Consider the following 19,585-nt stretch of genomic DNA (forward strand, 5'->3'; position numbering starts at 1 on the left):
ATCTAGGAGGGTGGCTTTTGGTTTTTGAAAGCCTGTAATCACTTCACACATCACAGAGATGTGAATGGTGGAAAACCTAGAGCCAGCCACACACACACACACACACACTGGAGGCGACACGTGTGTGTGTGTGTGTGTGACGTGAGTGGCTGAGAGGGGCCCCGCCAACATCAACTTGACAGATATTGTGGTGCACTACTTTTGACCAGGGCTCATAGGGCTTTGGTCCAAATTAGTGCACTATATAGGAAACAGGGTGCCATTTGGGATGCTATACTTCTGTCGCTCTGCTGACCCCGACACAGGGCTGCTGACGGCTGTCATTTCGTAATTGACACAGAAAGCAATTACCTTTTCAGCCCCTCAGTGATAAATACACAGACCTTGTGTCTTATCAGACTGATGTGACACAAGGCAGCGAGCACCTGGAAGGATGTGATGAGGGCCGGGGCTGCTTTTGTTTTACAAGCCTGAGTATACAGTACAGCTCAGTAGCTTGCAGGCATCCTCAACAGTATTATTCAATTCTATTCAATTCCATTTCATTTGAGTAATTTAGCGGAAGTTCTTATCGCGATCAACTTAGTCATTCAGTCCATTGATTCAACTAATGTAGGTTAAATAACAACGTATCACGATCATTACAAGTAAAATATTCTTAGCCAGTATCTACAAAATCTGGCTAATCAGTTTCTAGATAGCGTGTTAATTCCAGTTTAGGTCGGACTTCCTTCTCGGTATTTAGCTGTTAAATCGAGTCCGTAGACCACTATGCCATTATTTTAAATGATGTTGTGTGATTGGAACCTTTCCATTCAAACCTCTCTCGTCTATTTTTAGCAGCCAAGGGGTGTAAGATGCGCCTCAGGTCCTGCAGCTCCGTGTGAGAGCCCTCCTGTCCACAGGGCCAATCGGGTCGTCAGGAACACAGGAACAGGAAGTTGCACTACGGCTGCATCATCACCCACCATGAAGTCAGACGGGCTGGGCACGCCAGTCCTCCCAGCCACCACAGAGAGAGGGACTAACGCTACCAATCCTGGAGACAGTGACCCATCCAGGGCAAAGAACGGCAAGACCAAGCAGCCAGGCGACCACCGAAGCACCACGGCTAAAGCCAAGACTACAACCTCCGCCACAGTGCTCAACGGTACAGCTGGCCCAGGGGGGGCTAGGAAGGAGGTAGCCACTGCTAACGGTGCCAGGGGTTCCCCGACTGGAGGTAAAGGGGCTAAGGACCAGGACAGGAGGCCTAACCCTGGAGCCAGGCCCAAGACCTCTCCTCCAGGTACCACCTCCACAGCTCAGGCTAGGCCAGGGAAGCTGCAGAAGAGTACAGCAGGGAAGGGTGACTCTTTTCAGGGGGCAGACAGCAGCACAGCCCACCCCGCCACCACCACCCCCTCCACATCAGGCAGTGCCTCCCCTGACAACAGCTCCGGAAGCCCACGCAACAGCAACGCCATCCCAGGTCTGGTCTAACATTCAACGTTATTAACTTGCTCCCCAGTGGGCAAAACTAGTTGAAAATACATCATAATGACGTTGTAATGACGTTCAACTTGTTTTGCCAGCTGGATAACTGTAATTTCCAGGTTTTAACATCCAATGTTATTTACTTGCCTCCCAGATGGGGAAAAATGGTTGAAAAGACGTCATGATGATTTTGTAATTACGTTTTAATGACGTTGTGATAATGACGCTGTAATAAAGTCATCCGAACCAGTTTTGCCAGCTGGGTTAATTCACTCATTCTTTTTTCTTATGATGACAATAATTCTATTTTATGGTAGGAAGTTAGAGTATCTGAAAAATTAGCTTGGCGCAGAAATAGTTGGCAGCAGGTTTTGTGGAAATAAGTAGCAGACTGATTTACATGAGTTATGCTTTAACCCTGAGGTGTTCTAGAGAGAAGGAAGATAATACATTGAAGTAGAAACACATTATATACAGTAATGGTGTGCATTAATATGAATCAAGAAGCACTCCTTTTTTTCATGCATATTAATCAGTTGAATGTAGAACCACAGAAATAAATATCCCTATGGGTAGCACAGCCTGGCAACAGACACCCCAAAAAGCCGCAGAGCTGAAGGTCAAAACCAACATAGCTCACACACAGGGGTGAGACCAATTTATTTCTCCACACCCAGTCTGGTCCAAGCTCCCGTGGTGACGGTGTATGCTAGTTTGGAGAAGGAGGGGAGTTGTGTGGTGTGTAGACTGATAGCAACACCCTCTGTCTGTCTGGGGAACTGGGCCTCAGCCGGCCTGTCTCTCTTTTTCATACAAAAGAGAAGAAGAGAGAGTCGGAGTGCCATATGCTCTCCCTCCCCCTCCCTCTCTCTCTCTAACCAAACCAGTCATCCCTATTCACCTACTCTACTCCAGCTCTATCAGTTTTATTGGCCCTGATTGTGCATTATTTTGGCTCTGGAGTACAGTACTATTATCAGCTCCTAGCCTTTAGCTTGCTGAATATGAATAAAAAAAACACTAATTGTTTGTCAGATATTGACATCCCTGTTAGCTCTCCCTAAAATGTAATGTACTTTGTTTGAGAATTTCTTTAGATGAATGTGCATTTTTCCCCTCCAAAACAATGTCTGTTTATTGTTTCACTCTTCTTCCCCACTAAGCTGTATAGCTAAACGAATCCTATTCCTCCTCTTAACTGCTCACTTAGAATGAGGGGTTTTCATTTTCCAACAATACATATCAGTGTTTTGGTGCAAGGTTAAAGCACACTATAACAATCCTGTGTTTTAGGTCTTAAGTCAAAAACACAGGCTAAACTTCTGACCAAATCTCCACTGACGAAACCCCCCCAGAAAACAGACACTGCAAAGACCAACAGGTAAGCAGCATTGCACCCACAATCAGAACCTCCTACTTAGATAGAAGACCATCCCTGAGAAATGGTAGAAAAAGCTCTGCTGCCCTCCACTGTTATATATTGGTAGTTGCTAGTCCATACAGAGATGGAGATGAATGAAACAACACAGTGCTTGTTTATGCTAAGGCCTTATGAGGTTTATGAGCTTTTGTACCTTAATGGTATCAAGCCCATAATGTATTGATTTTTGTTATTTTCCTAAATTACAATATATATATTTTTACAATTAAAAATAGCTTTCATTTCTGTGAGTGTCAGGCTTAATTTTCTGCTCTCTGGGGCTGTGTATGCTTTTGATTTGATTGTCTTTTTAATCTCCCTCAGCCCAACCAATAAGCCCAGTGCTAGAGAGGCCAATAAAGCCAAGCCTCCCTCTATAGGAAGAGCAACAACTAGAGGAACAGGAGCCAGAGCAGACACGAAGGGAAGGAGCACACCAACAGGCTCCGCTGAGAACCATGGTGCGTGCGTGTTTGTGCCAATACAAATCCTAACATCATCTCACTGTGGGCCAAATGATTGAAATAGTCTTCCCTTTTTCTTGTTTCTCCTCTCATGAAGTCTCTAGACCTGGGTCCTCCCTGAGTGCCAGAAAGCATGCGTCTCCCAGGAAAGAGGAGGATAAGGATGGTTCTAAAGCCTCAGCAGACAAAGCAGCCAGGAAGACCACAAAACCCACGCCAGCTACCGCAGCCAAATCTGCTTCTAAACCAACAAAATCCAACTCTAGCTCTGCTCCTTCCAAACAGCCTCCGCAAGCAATGGCCAAATCTGGACCTAAGCAGAAAAGTACCTCTGAATCTCCTACAGAGAAAGCCTCCCCAAAGTCAGCAGGGCCAGTTAAAAACTCTTCCTCCTCTGTCGTTTCTTCTAAAAAGCCTGCAGCTAAAGAGAAAGAGGGATATAATGGTAAAACCTCTGTGGAGACTCAACAGGCTAATGACACTGGTGCTGAAGCAGAGAGGGTCTCCTCCCATTCAAATCCCAGGGAGGCGGCCTTCGAGCCAGCAGCAGGATCAACAGAGCAGAGCCCGACACATAACAGTATACTACCATCAGGCCCCCAGGGCCTCGGTGGAGGAGAGGACTCCCTCTCGTTACCCCTGAGCACCAGTCCTAAGCAGAGTCCCCAGAAGTCTGCCAAACAACCAGGTAAACCTAACAGCACAGGAGGAATCAGGGCTCTGTCCAGTCAGCCACCAGCAACCAACCACATCTCTCAAGGGAATGCTCTTGTAAACGGAGAGCCTGCTAAGCACACAGAGGGAACACACATATGTAAACACACTCCTGGCTCAACCACAGATCTTCCCCTGGACACCCCGAACCCAGGCAGCCTGAGCAGCACAGATAACCCTCTAGAGGACTCGTGGAGTGGCCTGCACCACCAGGTCAGCCCTGAGTCAGAGTCCGGCAGCGCCACCACCTCCTCAGACGACATCAAGCCCCGCTCTGAGGACTACGATGCCGGAGGCTCGCAGGACGACGTGGACGACTGCTGCTCCAACGACCGCGGTGGAACCAAGGGAGGCGGAACCATGCGTTGCCATGACTTCCTGGGCCGCAGTAGTAGTGACACGAGTACGCCCGAGGAGCTGAAGATGCTGGACGGTGGGCTGCGGGTCGAGGTGAGGCTGAAGGGGCGCGAGGTTGAGACCACCAGTGAGGAGGAAGGGGTGAGGCGACGGCCACGCTCCTGGCTGAGCAGGGACAGAGAGGAGGTCCCTGTTGAGGAGGAGGTAGAGAAAGTGGAGGCCAATGTTACAGTGAAGCAGGTCCCCGACAGCCAGCTCTTCTCCTCCGATGAGTCGGAGGAGTCTGAGGAAGAGGAGGATGAGGACGAGAAGTCAGAGGTGGAGGTTCTTCCTTGTCATCATGCCCCTCTGCCTCCCGTTGACCCATCCCCTCAGTTCCAGGGCATTATCAACTTGGCCTTCGAGGATGGAGCTGACCCTGACCAGGACAATGAGCAGCAGGACTACCAGTCAGCCTCTAACTTCCGCCGCTCTGTTCTGATCTCTGTGGACGAGTGTGAGGAGCTGGGATCAGAGGAGGGCGGGGCGCAGACTCCACCCCAGCAACAGCCTGACGACCCCCTCACACCCTGCGAAGTCTTCGAGAGTGACCCTCCTCCAGCCCCTCAGTCGGCCCCCAACTCCGTGTCTCACTCTGGGGAGCACCTGGCGTCTGACCTTCCCAAAAGCACACCTCAGCAGGAACAAGGTACAGAGCAGGAGTCCAACACCAAACCCATTGTTTTCCTCACTGAGATCCAGGATCCTCTGGTAGATGACCATAACCCCACCAAGGTGGAGGGAGTAGAGCCCAGCCCTGGTTGCCCTCCCCTGGATCCTGACCTCAGTGACCTGCCTTCCCAGGAGCGGGAGAGACCCTGCCACCTGGACCTCCGGCCTGCTGAACAGTACAGCAACGGAGGGACACCACGCAGGAACCCCTCAACCAAGCCTAACCAAGCATCTGTACCTGCAGAGAGCAAGAGAGCAGACTTACATCTAGACTTAAATTACCCTCAGCAGACAGGGGAGTCTCCTGCACATGCAGCTATCCCACAGTCCCCAGCAGGTAATGTATACTAATCTACATTTAGGACCCCTCCTAATTTAAACCCTAAAACCAAACCCCTCACCCATTTTCCTTCCCCACCCAGCCAAACTCCATCAGTCAAGGCATAGTTAGTTAGTTCACCCTTTGCAAGATACAATCTCCTCTGTCTCATATGATATAATGCTCGGACTACTCATTTGCATCATGAAACGTACACTTAGCTATCCCATTCCTCTCAAAAAGGATATTATGCAGATTATATAACTAGTTCAAATTCAATGAGGGGATAATTTTTGTATATGCCCATATAGCTAAAACCTTGCTATCATTACACAAAACATCTGTTTGTGTACCAATCCATTGATTTGAATTTGCAACACCAATTTAAAACATGGAGATTGGTCAATCAAAAAACATGCAGGAGTAGTTTAGCTATAATCAGCCTAATGATTCAACTTTTTCAGAGGCATTCTGACCCTGACTACTCAGATTACATATGAAAGGGGGGGGGGGGGCTATGTTAATGTCAATGCGAAAACTGACACTAAATTATTACGTTTTAGTCCCCAAATGGCACCCTATTCCCTTTATAGTGCACTAGTTTTGACCAGGGCCCATGGGGCTCTGGTCAAAATTAGTGCACTATGTAGGGAATAGAGCGCCATTTTGGGACCAAAACGTAATAATTTAGTGTCAAGTACTATGCCATGTGTTGGTTATAAACCACCTGCCTTGTGACAAGGTGTGGCCTAGTTGTACCGATGCACTTTGATGTACATAAAAATGCAAATAGGCCTATTCAATGATTTTTCGTTGTTTCTTTTATTGAATGCCATGAACTCCAGCAGCTTCTGGTCTTTGTCAAGCCAATAAGATAATAGCTGATGATATTATTTATTGGGATTGATGTCTTTATAATTTGTGTTTTATGCAAAAGACATGCAGCCAAGCTATGATTTTTACTACCAAATCAAATCACATAATAATATGGCCATTTGATTTAGAAGGTAAATCCCTAAATATCTGTGTTGTACTATGGACCACAGTACTAAGCTGTCACGATGACCAGATTGCTTTTGAGAAAGGTTTAGTCTTATGTCAATCTACGTGTTACCTACCTACAGGGAGCCTTACCTACCCAGGATCGGCTTGTTTTTGTTGTAATTTGTCAGATCCTCCTAGCCTGTGTCTGTTCCTCAGTCTGCTTATCTAGTAAAGACATCTGCATGCCAGTAATACAAGCCATTTCTTGTCTGTCTTTTTATTTATTTCACCCAATATTATTGTGTTTGTATTTTTTTTTTACTAGTTTTATTCTGTAGTACTGGTTTGGTTCAATAGCCTTTGTGTGGTGCTGCCTGGTAGCCTTCTGTGTGTAGTGTGTCTAGAACAATCTTTATCTTCCATAGTTCTGATATGTCTCTCTTTTTTCACTCATGTTATACAGAAAATCCTTATGCTATTACTTAGTTAGGGGTTTACATCTTAAATGGAACCCTATTCCCTATATAGTGCACTACTTTGTGCACTATATAGGGGATATGGTGACATTTTGGATGCATACTAGGTAGGGGTATCCTAGAATAAAACATGTCAATCTTGTTTCTGCTGTCAACAGCGATAAGTGGACATTTTTATGATATTTTGCCAGTACCGTCATGGCCAAAAGTTTTGAGAATGACACAAATATTAATTTTCACAAAGTCTGCTGCTTCAGTGTCTTTAGATATTTTTGTCAGATGTTACTATGGAATACTGAAGTATTATTACAAGCATTTCATAAGTTTATTTTATAAGGCTTTTATTGACATGTACATGAAGTTGATGCAAAGAGTCAATATTTGCAATGTTGACCCTACTTTTTCAAGACCTCTGCAATCTGCTCTGGCATGCTGTCAATTCACTTCTGGGCCACATGATGGCAGCCCATTCTTGCATAATCAATGCTTGGAGTTTGTCAGAATGTGTGGGGTTTTGTTTGTCCACCCGCCTCTTGAGGATTGACCACAAGTTCGCAATAGGATTAAGGTCTGGGGAGTTTCCTGGCCATGGATCCAAAATATAGATGTTTTGTTCCCCGAGACACTTAGTTATCACTTTTGCCTTATTGCAAGGTGCTCCATCATGCTGGAAAATGCATTGTTCGTCACCAAACTGTTCCTGGATGGTTGGGAGAAGTTGCTCTCGGAGGATGTGTTGGTACCATTCTTTATTCATGACTGTGTTCTTAGGCAAAATTGTGAGTGAGCCCACCCCCTTGGCTGAGAAGCAACCCCACGCATGAATGGTCTCAGGATGCTTAACTGTTGGCATGACACAGGACTAATGGTAGCGCTCACTTTGTCTTCTCCGGACAAGCTTTTTTCCAGATGCCCCAAACAATCGGAAAGGGGATTCATCAGAGAACATGACTTTCCCCCAGTCCTCAGCAGTCCAATCCCTGTACCTTTTGCAGAATATCACTGTCCCTGATGTTTTTCCTGGAGAGAGGTGGCTTCTTTGCTGCCCTTCTTGATACCAGGCCATCCTCCAAAAGTCTTCACCTCACTGTGCTTGCAGATGCACTCACACCTGCCTGCTGCCATTCCTGAGCAAACTCTGTACTGGTGGTGCCCCGATCCCGCAGCTGAATCAACTTTAGGAGACGGTCCTGGTGCTTGCTGGACTTTTTTGTTAGCCCTGAAGCCTTCTTCACAACAATTTAACCGTTCTTCTTGAAGTTTTTTATGATCTGATAAATGGTTGATTTAGGTGCAATCTTACTGGCAGCAATATCCTTGCCTGTGAAGCTCTTTTTGTCCAAAGCAATGATGACGGCACGTGTTTCCTTGCAGGTAACCATGGTTGACTGAGGAAGAACAATGATTCCAAGCACCACCCTCCTTTTGAAGCTTCCAGTCTGTTATTCGAACTCAATCAGCATGACAGAGTGATCTCCAGCCCTGTCCTCGTCAACACTCACACCTGTGTTAACGAGAGAATCACTGACATGATGTCAGCTGGTCCTTTTGTGGCAGGGCCGAAATGCAGTGGAAATGTTTTTTGGGGATTCAGTACATTTGCATGGCAAAGAAGGACTTTGCAATTAATTGCAATTCATCTGATCACTCTTCATAACATTCTGGAGTATATGCAAATTGCCATCATACAAACTGAGGCAGCAGACTTTGTGAAAATGAATATTTGTGTAATTCTCAAAACTTTTGCCCGTGACTGTATAGACCTCTTATTTAGTGATATTGAAGCAGTGTTTATGATAGAAAGAAACTGTATATAAAAACAAATGGGAAATGTCAGAGAAAACGAGTGATGTGCATACTTCCTTTTGTGCTACAAATTAAATCATTTCTGCCTGCATTTAGATTGTTGTTACAGTATAATAATCATATCTGTACAATACATAAGGTTTGCTCAATAGTTAGAGACCTGCACGGTTTACTTCCTCAAACATATCACTGGTGCCTGAGCAAACGGAGTTATGCAGAGTTAGGCTAACTAACCAGCGCTGGCAATGCAATGCATGGCTTACTGTGTTAATTACTGCTGGATAAAAGAGACGCATCCAGACAACTACATCCCTCTGTGCTTCACCTTTTAAGGCAGCTGTGCATCCTCCCTGTCACCCACAGTCCAGGTCAGTGATTACTCGTGATTTATACACCTGATATAAATGTACAGTATATCAACAATATCATATCATAATCCATTGGTCTGTAACGCAAGTACCAATGCAATGGTGAAACGAGCCCCCCCCCCCCCCCCCCCCCCATCTCCTAGTAGAATACAGGCCATTGCCTGATCCAATCATTGATTATTAAATGGTTAAGAGGACACAGTTGCATTAAGGGGGAAACTTTAGTCATGTTGATGTTGGGATGATATTGGAAAGAAGTGACCAGAAGAATGCCTGTGTAATGACTATGGACTTATGGAAAGCTGAATCGTTAAGTCATTGTGCAGTATTGTCAATTGTTTTTAGGGGACAATGAGGGACATTGTGACAGATTGGATCAAACAACAACCCCGACCTGTACACAAGACCGCCGCCCGTCCAAAGCCCTCTCTCCCATCTACGAACTGGACGTGGGAGAAGCCTTTGAGCACCTCAGCTCCTCGGACAACATCAAGGACAGGAGCAGGAGGAGCACAGTGGGGCAGGAGGAGGAGGAGGAGAATGATGAAGGTTACAATGAGGAGAGCAGTAAGTTTGCAGAGCGTGACTGGAGCATGCTGAAGCAACTCCTCTCAGACCAGGAGTCCAGTCTGGGCATCATAAATCCAGTCCCTGAGGACCTGAACCTAGCCCAGTATCTGATCAAGCAGACCCTGTCCCTCTCCCGGGACTGCCTTGACGCCCAGCAGATCTTCCTGCCCCACGAGAAGGAGACGTTTAAACGCTGGGCGGAGCTCATATCACCCCTGGAGGACTCCACAACTAGCATAACTGTGACCAGCTTCTCTCCTGAAGACGCTGCATCGCCACAGGGGGAGTGGACCATTGTGGAGCTAGAAACACATCACTGACAAAGACCAAAAATAATTAGAAGTGAATGGATCATCATGGAGCTAGAAACACATCACTGACTGATTGATGGCTTTAAGGATTAAAGAGACACTAGCCTCTTAACCTCTCTCTGGATTTATCAACTATACTGTACCAGGTGTCTGGTACATTTATCAACTATACTGTACCAACCTTTTCTTGCCCAGGGACCCCCTCCCAGGCAAACCGGCGACCCCCCCCCAATCATAAGTTAGATTTTTTTGGGCTGACCGCTGCAGTACCCCGGTTGAATACCGTTGAACTATACAACACTTCTGACTGCATTTAGGAGACTGACACTGCTACACTGCTACTGTCTATCAGGGAGCTGTTACACTTTGTCTGGACTTTTACAACATGTCTTCTGTCTCTCTTGACAACTACGGTACAACAATTCTTCCGTTTTCTACCTTGATTTCATTATGTTTGATTCCTCTATTTATTTACTGCTTTTTATGCTGCTTTTCATGGGACTCTTGAGGTTGTTTTGGACTCTCAAGCTGCGCTTGTTTGTTTGCATTCAGTCCATCACCTTCCTTTATATCCTTAATACTTAATGGACTGAGAGTTTAGACACATGAGCTGTTGTGCATGCAGACATTTTTTTGTATGTTTACTTGGTGTTTGCAACATTTAGAAGAAAATAAAAAAAGCTTTCTTTCTCATGCTCTTTAGTCTTTATGATGGTCAGACAGTGGAGTTTCACAGAAACTAGAGAACATGTTGGCTTTACATTAATTGTTGTATATGAAAATAAAAATGTGTGCTTCTAAATACAATGGTTTCATTGATTGTTTTTAGTTTAGTGACAGTTGATTCAAATACAATACTCGATTTATTTTAGAAAATTAAGAGATCATTTGTGAAATGATATCGATTTTTATTGCACATGTCCGGTTAAAATGAGGGATACACTTCAAAATGAATATTTGAGCATTTGTTACTGTATCTAATGCACTAAATAGAATCACCTTTTGGCATTGGTGTAAAGTACTTAAGTAATACTTTAAATATTTTTTACTTAAGTTGTATTTTGGGGTATCTGTACTCTACTATATGTTTTTGACAACTTTTCCCTTATACCCAAAAGTACTTGTTACGTTTGGAATGCTTAGTAAAATAGAAATATTGTCAAATTCACACACTCGTGTCTGTAAATAAATATTGATAATGGGAAGAAGTGGAGGGCGCTCAACGAACGTGAGTCGAGGTGCAATCAAAAAAGTTCATAATAAAGGAAAAGGCGCAACGTGCGCTTCGGCTCCTATCGTGAGTAAGCGTTGCGCCTTTCATTTTCAACAAATATTGTTTAGCCCACCCATCTATTTGTCTCTGCCTCCAAATCGTCTTCCTAAATGGTAAACTATATCCTATATGCAAAACGTAGCTCACGAGAAAGTGTCCGCTGTTACTAATGTTGTTGCTTCAAGTTCAGGCTGCCCTGCTTTACCTCCTTGCCCGTCCAAATGAAATATTGAAATAATGATCATTAATTTGACCAAAACGCGCACGGGCAGAAAGAGGCGTCAATGTCAGATAAAGCCCTCCGACCAAGCGAAACAGCGCCCCTCTGAGCTAGCTGTGACGCCTTCAGTCACTCTTAAAGGGCTGTCGTTTTTATTACAGGTGAATAAAACAGAAATTAAAATAAAAGTGTTGTTTCCTAGCAATGTTGTTATATTGTACTGGAACTCATTTCAACCAACTATAATTTAATGGGTTCCGTTAAGAAAAAAGGAATAATAGGATTCTGATTGGGGTCAAACAATCCTACAATATTTATCAAAAACGTATAGGATCCAATCTGATTACTGTTGCTTTCAAAAAGGGAAAAAAGTAGTTCAATAGGGTTCTGATAAAGGTGATACACAATCCTATAGGATTGCGAGAGTCATATAGGGTCCAATAGGATTACTTTTGATTCCCAATAGGAAAAAAGTGGTCCAATATGATTCTGACACAGGTGACACAAAATCCTACAGAACTGCGAGAATCCTATAGGATTCTATTGGAATAATCGGTAATCCTATAGGATTTTTTGACAAGGGAGCATTTTGTGTTGATTGTGTATTTATTAAATAGCTCGAATAAGAATAAAAAACATTACAATTAAAATAAAGCAACAATAAATGAATGACTGGGCCGTTTCTGTTAGACAGCAGTCCCAGTTTTCACTTTTTCCTCTGTCTCTTCAATACTGACCGCAAGACTCTCCATCAGGTCACCAGAGCACACTGCAGTACCTGTTAAGTCGAAATGAATCATTATTACTATCAAAGCCAATTCAAATAATGATACTGCATCTCTGGGGTCATGTCTGATACCTTCTAATTTTTGGACTAATGTGCCTCGAGCATCAAATCAAATTGTATTGGTCACATACACATATTTTAGCAAATGCTATCGCGGGTGTAGTGAAAGGCTTGTGTTCCTAGCTCCAACAGTGCAGTAGTATCTAACAATTCCCAACAATACACACATATAAAAGTAAAAGAATGGAATTAAGAAATATATAAATATTAGGACAAACAATGTCGGAGTGGCATTGACTAAAATACAGTAGAATAAAATACAGCATATTCATATGAGATGAGTAAAGCATTATGTAAACATTATTAAAGTGACTAGTGTTCCTTTTGTAACATGGCCAGTGATTCCATGTCTCTGTACAGTATATAGGGCAGCAGCCTCTAGGTGCAGGGATGAGTAGCCGGGTGCTAGTGATGGCTATTTAACAGTATGATGGCCTTGAGATAGAAGCTGTTTTTCAGTCTCTCAGTTCCAGCTTGCAACTGTACTGACCTCGCCTTCTGGATGATAGCAGGGTGAATAGGCCGTGGCTCGGGTGGTTGATGTCCTTGATTATCTTTTTGGCCTTCCTGTGACAACGGGTGCTGTAGGTGTCCTGGAGAGCAGACAGTGTGCCCCCGGTGTCAAACCCCATTCAAAAGGGTCGGTCTCTAGACTGGTGTGCTACAGGCTCACATAGAGGTATCCACAGACACGATTAAAAGGGCTTGGGAACAAGAACTTGGTTCAGAAATCTCAGATGAGGACTGGGAAGAAGATCTCAGGAATATAAACCACAGTTCAGTGAATGCTTGTACTGTTTAAGATGATACACTCAAAAGTGAAACTGCATAAAATATTCCCGGACACCTCACCACTGTGTGAGAGTTGCAAGCAGGACGAGGGGACGTTGACCCACTTATTTTGGACATGTCCTAAGTTACATGCTTACCGGGCTCCCATTTTTGATTACTTATCTAAAGCCTTTGATAGAGTTATAGCCCCAGAGTAATAGCCCCAGACCCATTGATCGCTCTGTTTGATACGGTTGATGGGAATAACCAGGACGGGAAGGCTGTCTCTCTTTGTACTCTATTAGCCAAAAGGCTCATATTGCAATTTTGGAAACTGGAGACTGTACCTACTTTTGAAATGTGGTTACGGGATTTAGGGAATGTAATAGATATGGAAAAGATTTGATACAATACCTCCGATAGATATCCAATGTTTTATCAAATATGGCAGCCAATACTGGATAAATGGTCTAGTCCCACTTCATAACTGGGTTGATGATCTGCTGCTATTCTGTGCTGCACTCCTCTCAATGTTTCTTTTTGGCTTAACTACACTGCTTGTAATGACTATATTCTGTCTTCTTATACATGTACCACCTAATAGGATTTAGTTTTATTTTGTGTGTGTGTGAGTTATGTTTCGTTTTGTCCTCTAAATTTGCCACCCCATTCAACAGTACAATGAATGTCAATGTTTGTATCGCTGTCTTTTTAAATGTATTTTTCATTGGAAAATAATACACATATTATATATATTTTTTTTAAACTGACTGTTGTAGCAAAGTTTCATCTTTTGAATGATATGAATCTGTAAAAAAGACCAGTCCTTGTCTCGCATAAGCAAGTATCGTAAAACAGATTGAGACACTCCATTACCCTAAGGGAGAGAGGACAAAGAATATCTACTATATTACACTGAACAAAAATATCAATGCAATATGTAAAGTGTTGGTCCCATGTTTCATGGGCTGAAATAAAATATCCTAGAAATGCTCCATATGCACAAAAAGCTTATTTCTCAAATTTTGTGCACAAATTTGTGCCAAGATAATTCATCCACCTGACAGGTGTGGCATATCAAGAAGCTGATTAAACAGCATGATCATTATACAGATGTACAGTGCCTTGCAAAGTATTCATTCCCCTTGGCGTTTTTCCTATTGTGTTTGCATTACAACCTAAATTTAAATTGATTTTTATTTGGATTTCATGTAATGGGCATACACAAAGTAGTCCAAATTGGTGAAGTGAAATGAAAAAATAACTTGTTTCAAAAAAATACATATATATTAAAATGGAAAAGTGGTGTGTGCAATATGTATTCATCCCCCTTTGCTGTGAAGCCCCTAAATAAGATCTGGTGCAACCAATTACCTTCAAGAGTCACATAATTAGTTAAATAAAGTCCACCTGTGTGCAGTCTAAATGTCACATGATCTGTCACATGATCTCAGTATATATACACCTGTTCTGAAAGGCCCCAGAGTCTGCAACACCACTAAGAAAGGAGCACCACCAAGCAAGCGGCACCATGAAGACCAAGGAGCTCTCCAAGCAGGTCAGGGACAAAGTTGTGGAGAAGTACAGATCAGTGTGGGTTATAAAAAAATATCAGAAACTTTGAACATCCCACGGAGCACCATTAAATCCATTATTAAAAAATGTAAAGAATATGGCACCACAACAAACCTGCCAAGAGAGGGCCTCCCACCAAAACTCACAGACCAGGCAAGGAGGGCATTAATCAGAGAGGCAATAAAGAGACCAAAGACAACCCTGAAGGAGCTGCAAAGCTCCACAGCAGAGATTGGGGTATCTGTCCATAGGACCATTTTAAGCCGTACACTCCACAGAGCTGGGCTTTACAGAGAAGTGGCCAGAAAAAAAAGCCATTGCTTAAAGAAAAAAATAAGAAAACACGTTTGGTGTTCGCCAAAAGGCATGTGGGAGACTCACCAAACATATGGAAGAAGGTACTCTAGTCAGATGAGACTAAAATTGAGCTTTTTGGCCATCAAGGAAAACACTATGTCTGGCGCAAACCCAACACCTCTCATCACCCCGAGAACACAGTGAAGCATGGTGGTGGCAGCATCATGCTGTGGGGATGTTTTTCATTGGCATGGACTGGGAAACTGGTCAGAATTGAAGGAATGATGGATGGCGCTAAATACAGGGAAATTCTTGAGGGAAACCTGTTTCAGTCTTCCAGAGATTTGAGACTGGGACGGAGGTTCACCTTCCAGCAGGACAATGACCCTAAGCATACTGCTGAAGCAACACTCAAGTGGTTTAAGGGGAAACATTTACATGTCTTGTAATGGCCTAGTCAAAGCCCAGACCTCAATCCAATTGAGAATCTGTGGTATGACTTAAAGATTGCTGTACACCTACGGAACCCATCCAACTTGAAGAAGCTGGGGAAGTTTTGCCTTGAAGAATGGGCAAATATCCCAATGGCTAGATGCGCCAAGCTGATAGAGTGATGAGGTCAACTTGGGGTCATGATATGGTCAGACATACCACTATAAATCAACTTGAGGAGTGGACATTTACTGCTGAGCCTTTAGATAACACTGAAACTATTGTTTGTATAGCTGTGTATGTATGGGCTTGGTCTCATGAGTAGAAGATAATGACGTATGCAGTGACATCACTAGGGCTGGACTTCGGGCTTAATACAATAACTTGGACCCTTTCCTATTTTGCAGAACTCAGGAGAGACATCAGTTGTATGTGTGATGTTTGATCTTTGACTTCTGTCTACAGCTGTATTTCGATTAAAATTGTTATGATTTATAAGTGCACATTTTGAGTATTCCTCATGTGTTAAGTAAAAAAACAGAGCACAGAAAAATGGAACCAGCAAGAGACATACCCCAAGAGACTTGCAGCTGTAATTGCTGCAAAAGGGTGCTCTACAAAGTATTGACTTTGGGGGGGTGAATAGTTATGCACGCTCAAGTTTTATGTTTTTTGTCTTATTTCTTGTTTGTTTCAACAATAAAACATATTTTGCATCTTCAAAACCCCCCCAAAATCTATTTTAATTCCAGGTTGTAAAGGCAATAAAATAGGAAAAATGCCAAGGGGGTGAATACTTTCGGAAGCCACTGTACCTTGTGCTGGGGACAATAAAAGTTCATTTCTCTACCACAAGCCACCTCCAACATCATTTTAGAGAATTTGGTGTTTTGTCCAACCAGTCTTACAACCACAACCATGACGGACCTTCCCACTGCAAATCGATCCTGCTCCAGAGTACAGGCCTCGGTGTAACGCTCATTCCATCGACGATAAACGCAAATCTGACCATCACCCCATGTGAGACAAAACCGCAACTTGTCAGTGAAGATCACTTTTTGCCAGTCCTGTCTGGTCCAGCAACGGTGGATTTGTCCCCATATGCAACGTTGTTTCCGGTGATGTCTGGTGAGGACCTGCCTTACAACAGGCCTACAAGCCCACAGTCCAGCCTCTCTCAGCCTATTGCGGACAGTCTGAGCACTGATGGAGGGATTGTGCGTTCCTGGTGTAACTCGAACAGTTATTATTGCCATCCTATACCTGTCCCGCAGGTGTGATGTTCGGATGTACTGATCCTGTGCAGGTGTTGTTACATGTGGTCTGCCACTGCGAGGACGATCAGCTGTCCGTCCTGTCTCCCTGTAGCGCTGTCTTAGGCGTCTCACAGTACGGACATTGCTATTTATTGCCCTGGCCACATCTGCAGTCCTCATGCCTCTTTGCAGTATGAATAAGGCACGTTCATGCAAATGAGCAGGGACCCTGGGCATTTTTCTTTTGGTGTTTTTCAGAGTCAGTAAAAAGGCCTCTTTAGTGTCCTAAGTTTTCATAACTGTGATCTTAATTGCCTACTGTCTGTAAGCTGTTAGTGTCTTAACGACTGTTTCACAGGTGCATGTTCCTTAATTTTTTATGGTTCATTGAACAAGCATGGGAAAGAATGTTTAAACCCTTTACAATGAAGATCTGTGAAGTTATTTGGATTTTTACGAATTATCTTTGAAAGACAGGGTCCTGAAAAGGGGACGTTTCTTTTTTTGCTGAGTTTATATGGATGATAAACCTGGGCCTATGGCTACTACGTTTTTGCCAGGCAGAACTGGTTTTGTCTAGAAGTGATACAGCCTTTGTCGAAATTGACTTTTCGTTGCAGGTTTAGAAGAACTTATGCTGCAGGTTATGAGAATTAACACACAACTCTTTGGTTCTGAAGCAAGTTTCGTAGGTCTACCACTCCTTTTTGGGGGTCGAGAGTCAAAAGGTTTGCAAACCACTGGGATACATAATAGTGGTAACAAATGGATTTGGGTTGGATATAATAATGGTAGGCTACAGTATTTCTCACAATCTTCTATTTTGATTGGACCCTTACGAAAAAAGATTGCAGTCAGACTGCAGTATAAATGCAGTCCAAAATAACACCGTTTTTTACTGCAGTAATGTTGCTGTGTAACTGCAGTTAGAGTGCAGTACAACTGCATTTTTTCATTTATTCTTTATTTTACTTGGCAAGTCAGTTAAGAAGAAATTCATATTTACAATGACGGCCTACCCCGGCTAAACCATAACCCGGACGACGCTGGGCCAATTGTGCGCCGCCCTATGGCTGTCACCCCTGCTCCCGCTCTCCCTCTCTGGCGCTCGAGGGCTCCAGGCTGCCCTTCATAACTCACAACTGTCACCATCATTACGCGCAGCAGTGCTCATTGGACTCCTTCCCTTTGTTGATTTCCCGGTCTGCTTCCGGTCTGCTTCCTGTCCAGACGCTGTCCTATCCTGTTCCATTCCAAGTGCGTTGATAATTACATGTTCACGCCCTGTACCTGCTTCTCGTCTCTACCAGCGTCGACACTTATAGAATGCACACCACTAAAAGAAGCCAAAACTCAGGGAGTTTGGGCCCGGGTGCTATCGCCGAGGGAACCAGCTAGCTCGTCGGGCTTCCACGCCTTAGCTGGCTCGAGAGGTTGTCTTGCCTCGGTGGGCTCGGCAGGCGCCCACCCCATGTCATGCTTCAGCCGGCCCATCAGGCTCCCATGCCTCAGCGTGATCGTCTGGCTTTCACGCCTCAGCAGGATTGTCAGGCTCCCACACCTGAGCCGGTTCACCAGGCTCCCACACCTGTGCCAGTTCGCCAGGCTCCCACGCCTGTGCCAGTTCGTCGGGCTTCTACGCCCCAGCCGGCTTGTCCTGTGCCCATGCCTCGTCAGGCACGCCCAGGTGGGACGCCAGGTGACGCCTCTAGAGGGGGGGTACTGTCACGCCTGCTCTTGCTCTCCCCTTCTGGCGCTCGAGGCTGTCCTTCATTTCTCACACCTGTCACCATCATTACGCACAGCAGCGCACACTGGACTCACTTGGACTCCTTCCCTTTGTTGATTGCCTGGCCTATAACTGTCTGCTTCCCCGTTTGTTCCCTGTGTCTGCGTTAATTTTGTTAGGTGTTCTTGTCCAGACGCTGTCCTGTCCTGTTCCATGTCCGTTAGTAATTAAATGTTCACTCCCTGTACCTGCTTCTCATCTCTACCAGCGTTGATCCTTACAATTGGACTCCTAAATAACGTCCGGTTGTGATACAGCCTGGAATAAAACCAGGGTCTGTAGTGACGCCTCTAGCACTAAGATGAGATGCCTTAGACCACTGCAGTTATTCTGAAATTACTGCATCCAAATACCACAGTTGACTGCAGTTACTGCACTTTTACTGCAGTTTCAAAAACTGCAATCTTTTTTTGTTAGGGGAATTGTGTTGGTCATTATTAGTAAATGCAGCATTTATTCAAATTCAAAATAGTATTGCAAAATACTAACTCATCAGGTCGTGCTGCTTTCCCCTCTTCTTGTAATAATTGCTCAATGAATCTGTGGCCGTGGTTGAGTATTTTTTTTGGGGGGGGGGGTGCCTTTTTTTGGTATGCCCCCCAAACGTGTGCATGGCCCTAAGAGAGAAGAATAATAATGTCTTACAGATCAACACACCAATGTTTCTTTAAGCAACCTTCATATCCAACCAAGCACACACACAGATTTACAGGCCTGTTAGACAGATAGAAGCTCAGTCTTTAGCTGATTGTCTGACGTATTGCCACCATCCTTGCGGTTGTCCCTCCTCTTCACCTGCTCCAGGAATGGCTCCATGAACCTGGCAGGGGCTGAGCAGCAACGGCTCAGACTGTACGCATCCTCCACCTTCTGTATAGCAGCCAGAGCCTACCCAGGGAAGTGAAGATGGAGACGGAATAGAAGGCAGACGTTTTACACGCCCCCAAACGATTACGTTTTTTTGTTTGTTTATTTGCGTTGTTTGTGACTTATTTTTGGTACTTATTTTGTATATAATGTTGCCGCTACCATCTCTTATGACCAAAAATAACTCCTGGACATCAGGACTGCGATTACTCACCACGGACTGGCAGAATCCTTTTTTCCTTTAACAAGTCTGACTAGGCCGACGCGTATGGCAGACGACAT

At 44.3% G+C, this 19,585-nt stretch overlaps 1 protein-coding gene across 5 annotated transcripts in view; it reads left to right on the forward strand.

The window, feature by feature from the left end:
- Positions 1-10,778, forward strand: part of LOC139406732 (BTB domain containing 8) — a 50,043-nt gene extending 39,265 nt beyond the window's left edge. For 3 of the 5 annotated variants that reach the window (XM_071149703.1, XM_071149704.1, XM_071149708.1), the window contains 5 exons: positions 841-1,471; positions 2,770-2,857; positions 3,221-3,357; positions 3,458-5,479; positions 9,441-10,778. In XM_071149703.1, the coding sequence (XP_071005804.1) occupies positions 841-1,471; positions 2,770-2,857; positions 3,221-3,357; positions 3,458-5,479; positions 9,441-9,985 (3,423 nt within the window). In that variant the 3' untranslated portion in view covers positions 9,986-10,778. The remainder of the gene's footprint in view (positions 1-840; positions 1,472-2,769; positions 2,858-3,220; positions 3,358-3,457; positions 5,480-9,440) is intronic. The other 2 variants (XM_071149705.1, XM_071149707.1) reach the window with 1 other exon arrangement.
- Positions 10,779-19,585: the final 8,807 nt, after the last annotated feature.

This window comes from Oncorhynchus clarkii, chromosome 4 (genome assembly GCF_045791955.1).
Source record: "Oncorhynchus clarkii lewisi isolate Uvic-CL-2024 chromosome 4, UVic_Ocla_1.0, whole genome shotgun sequence".
NCBI lineage: Eukaryota > Metazoa > Chordata > Actinopteri > Salmoniformes > Salmonidae > Oncorhynchus > Oncorhynchus clarkii.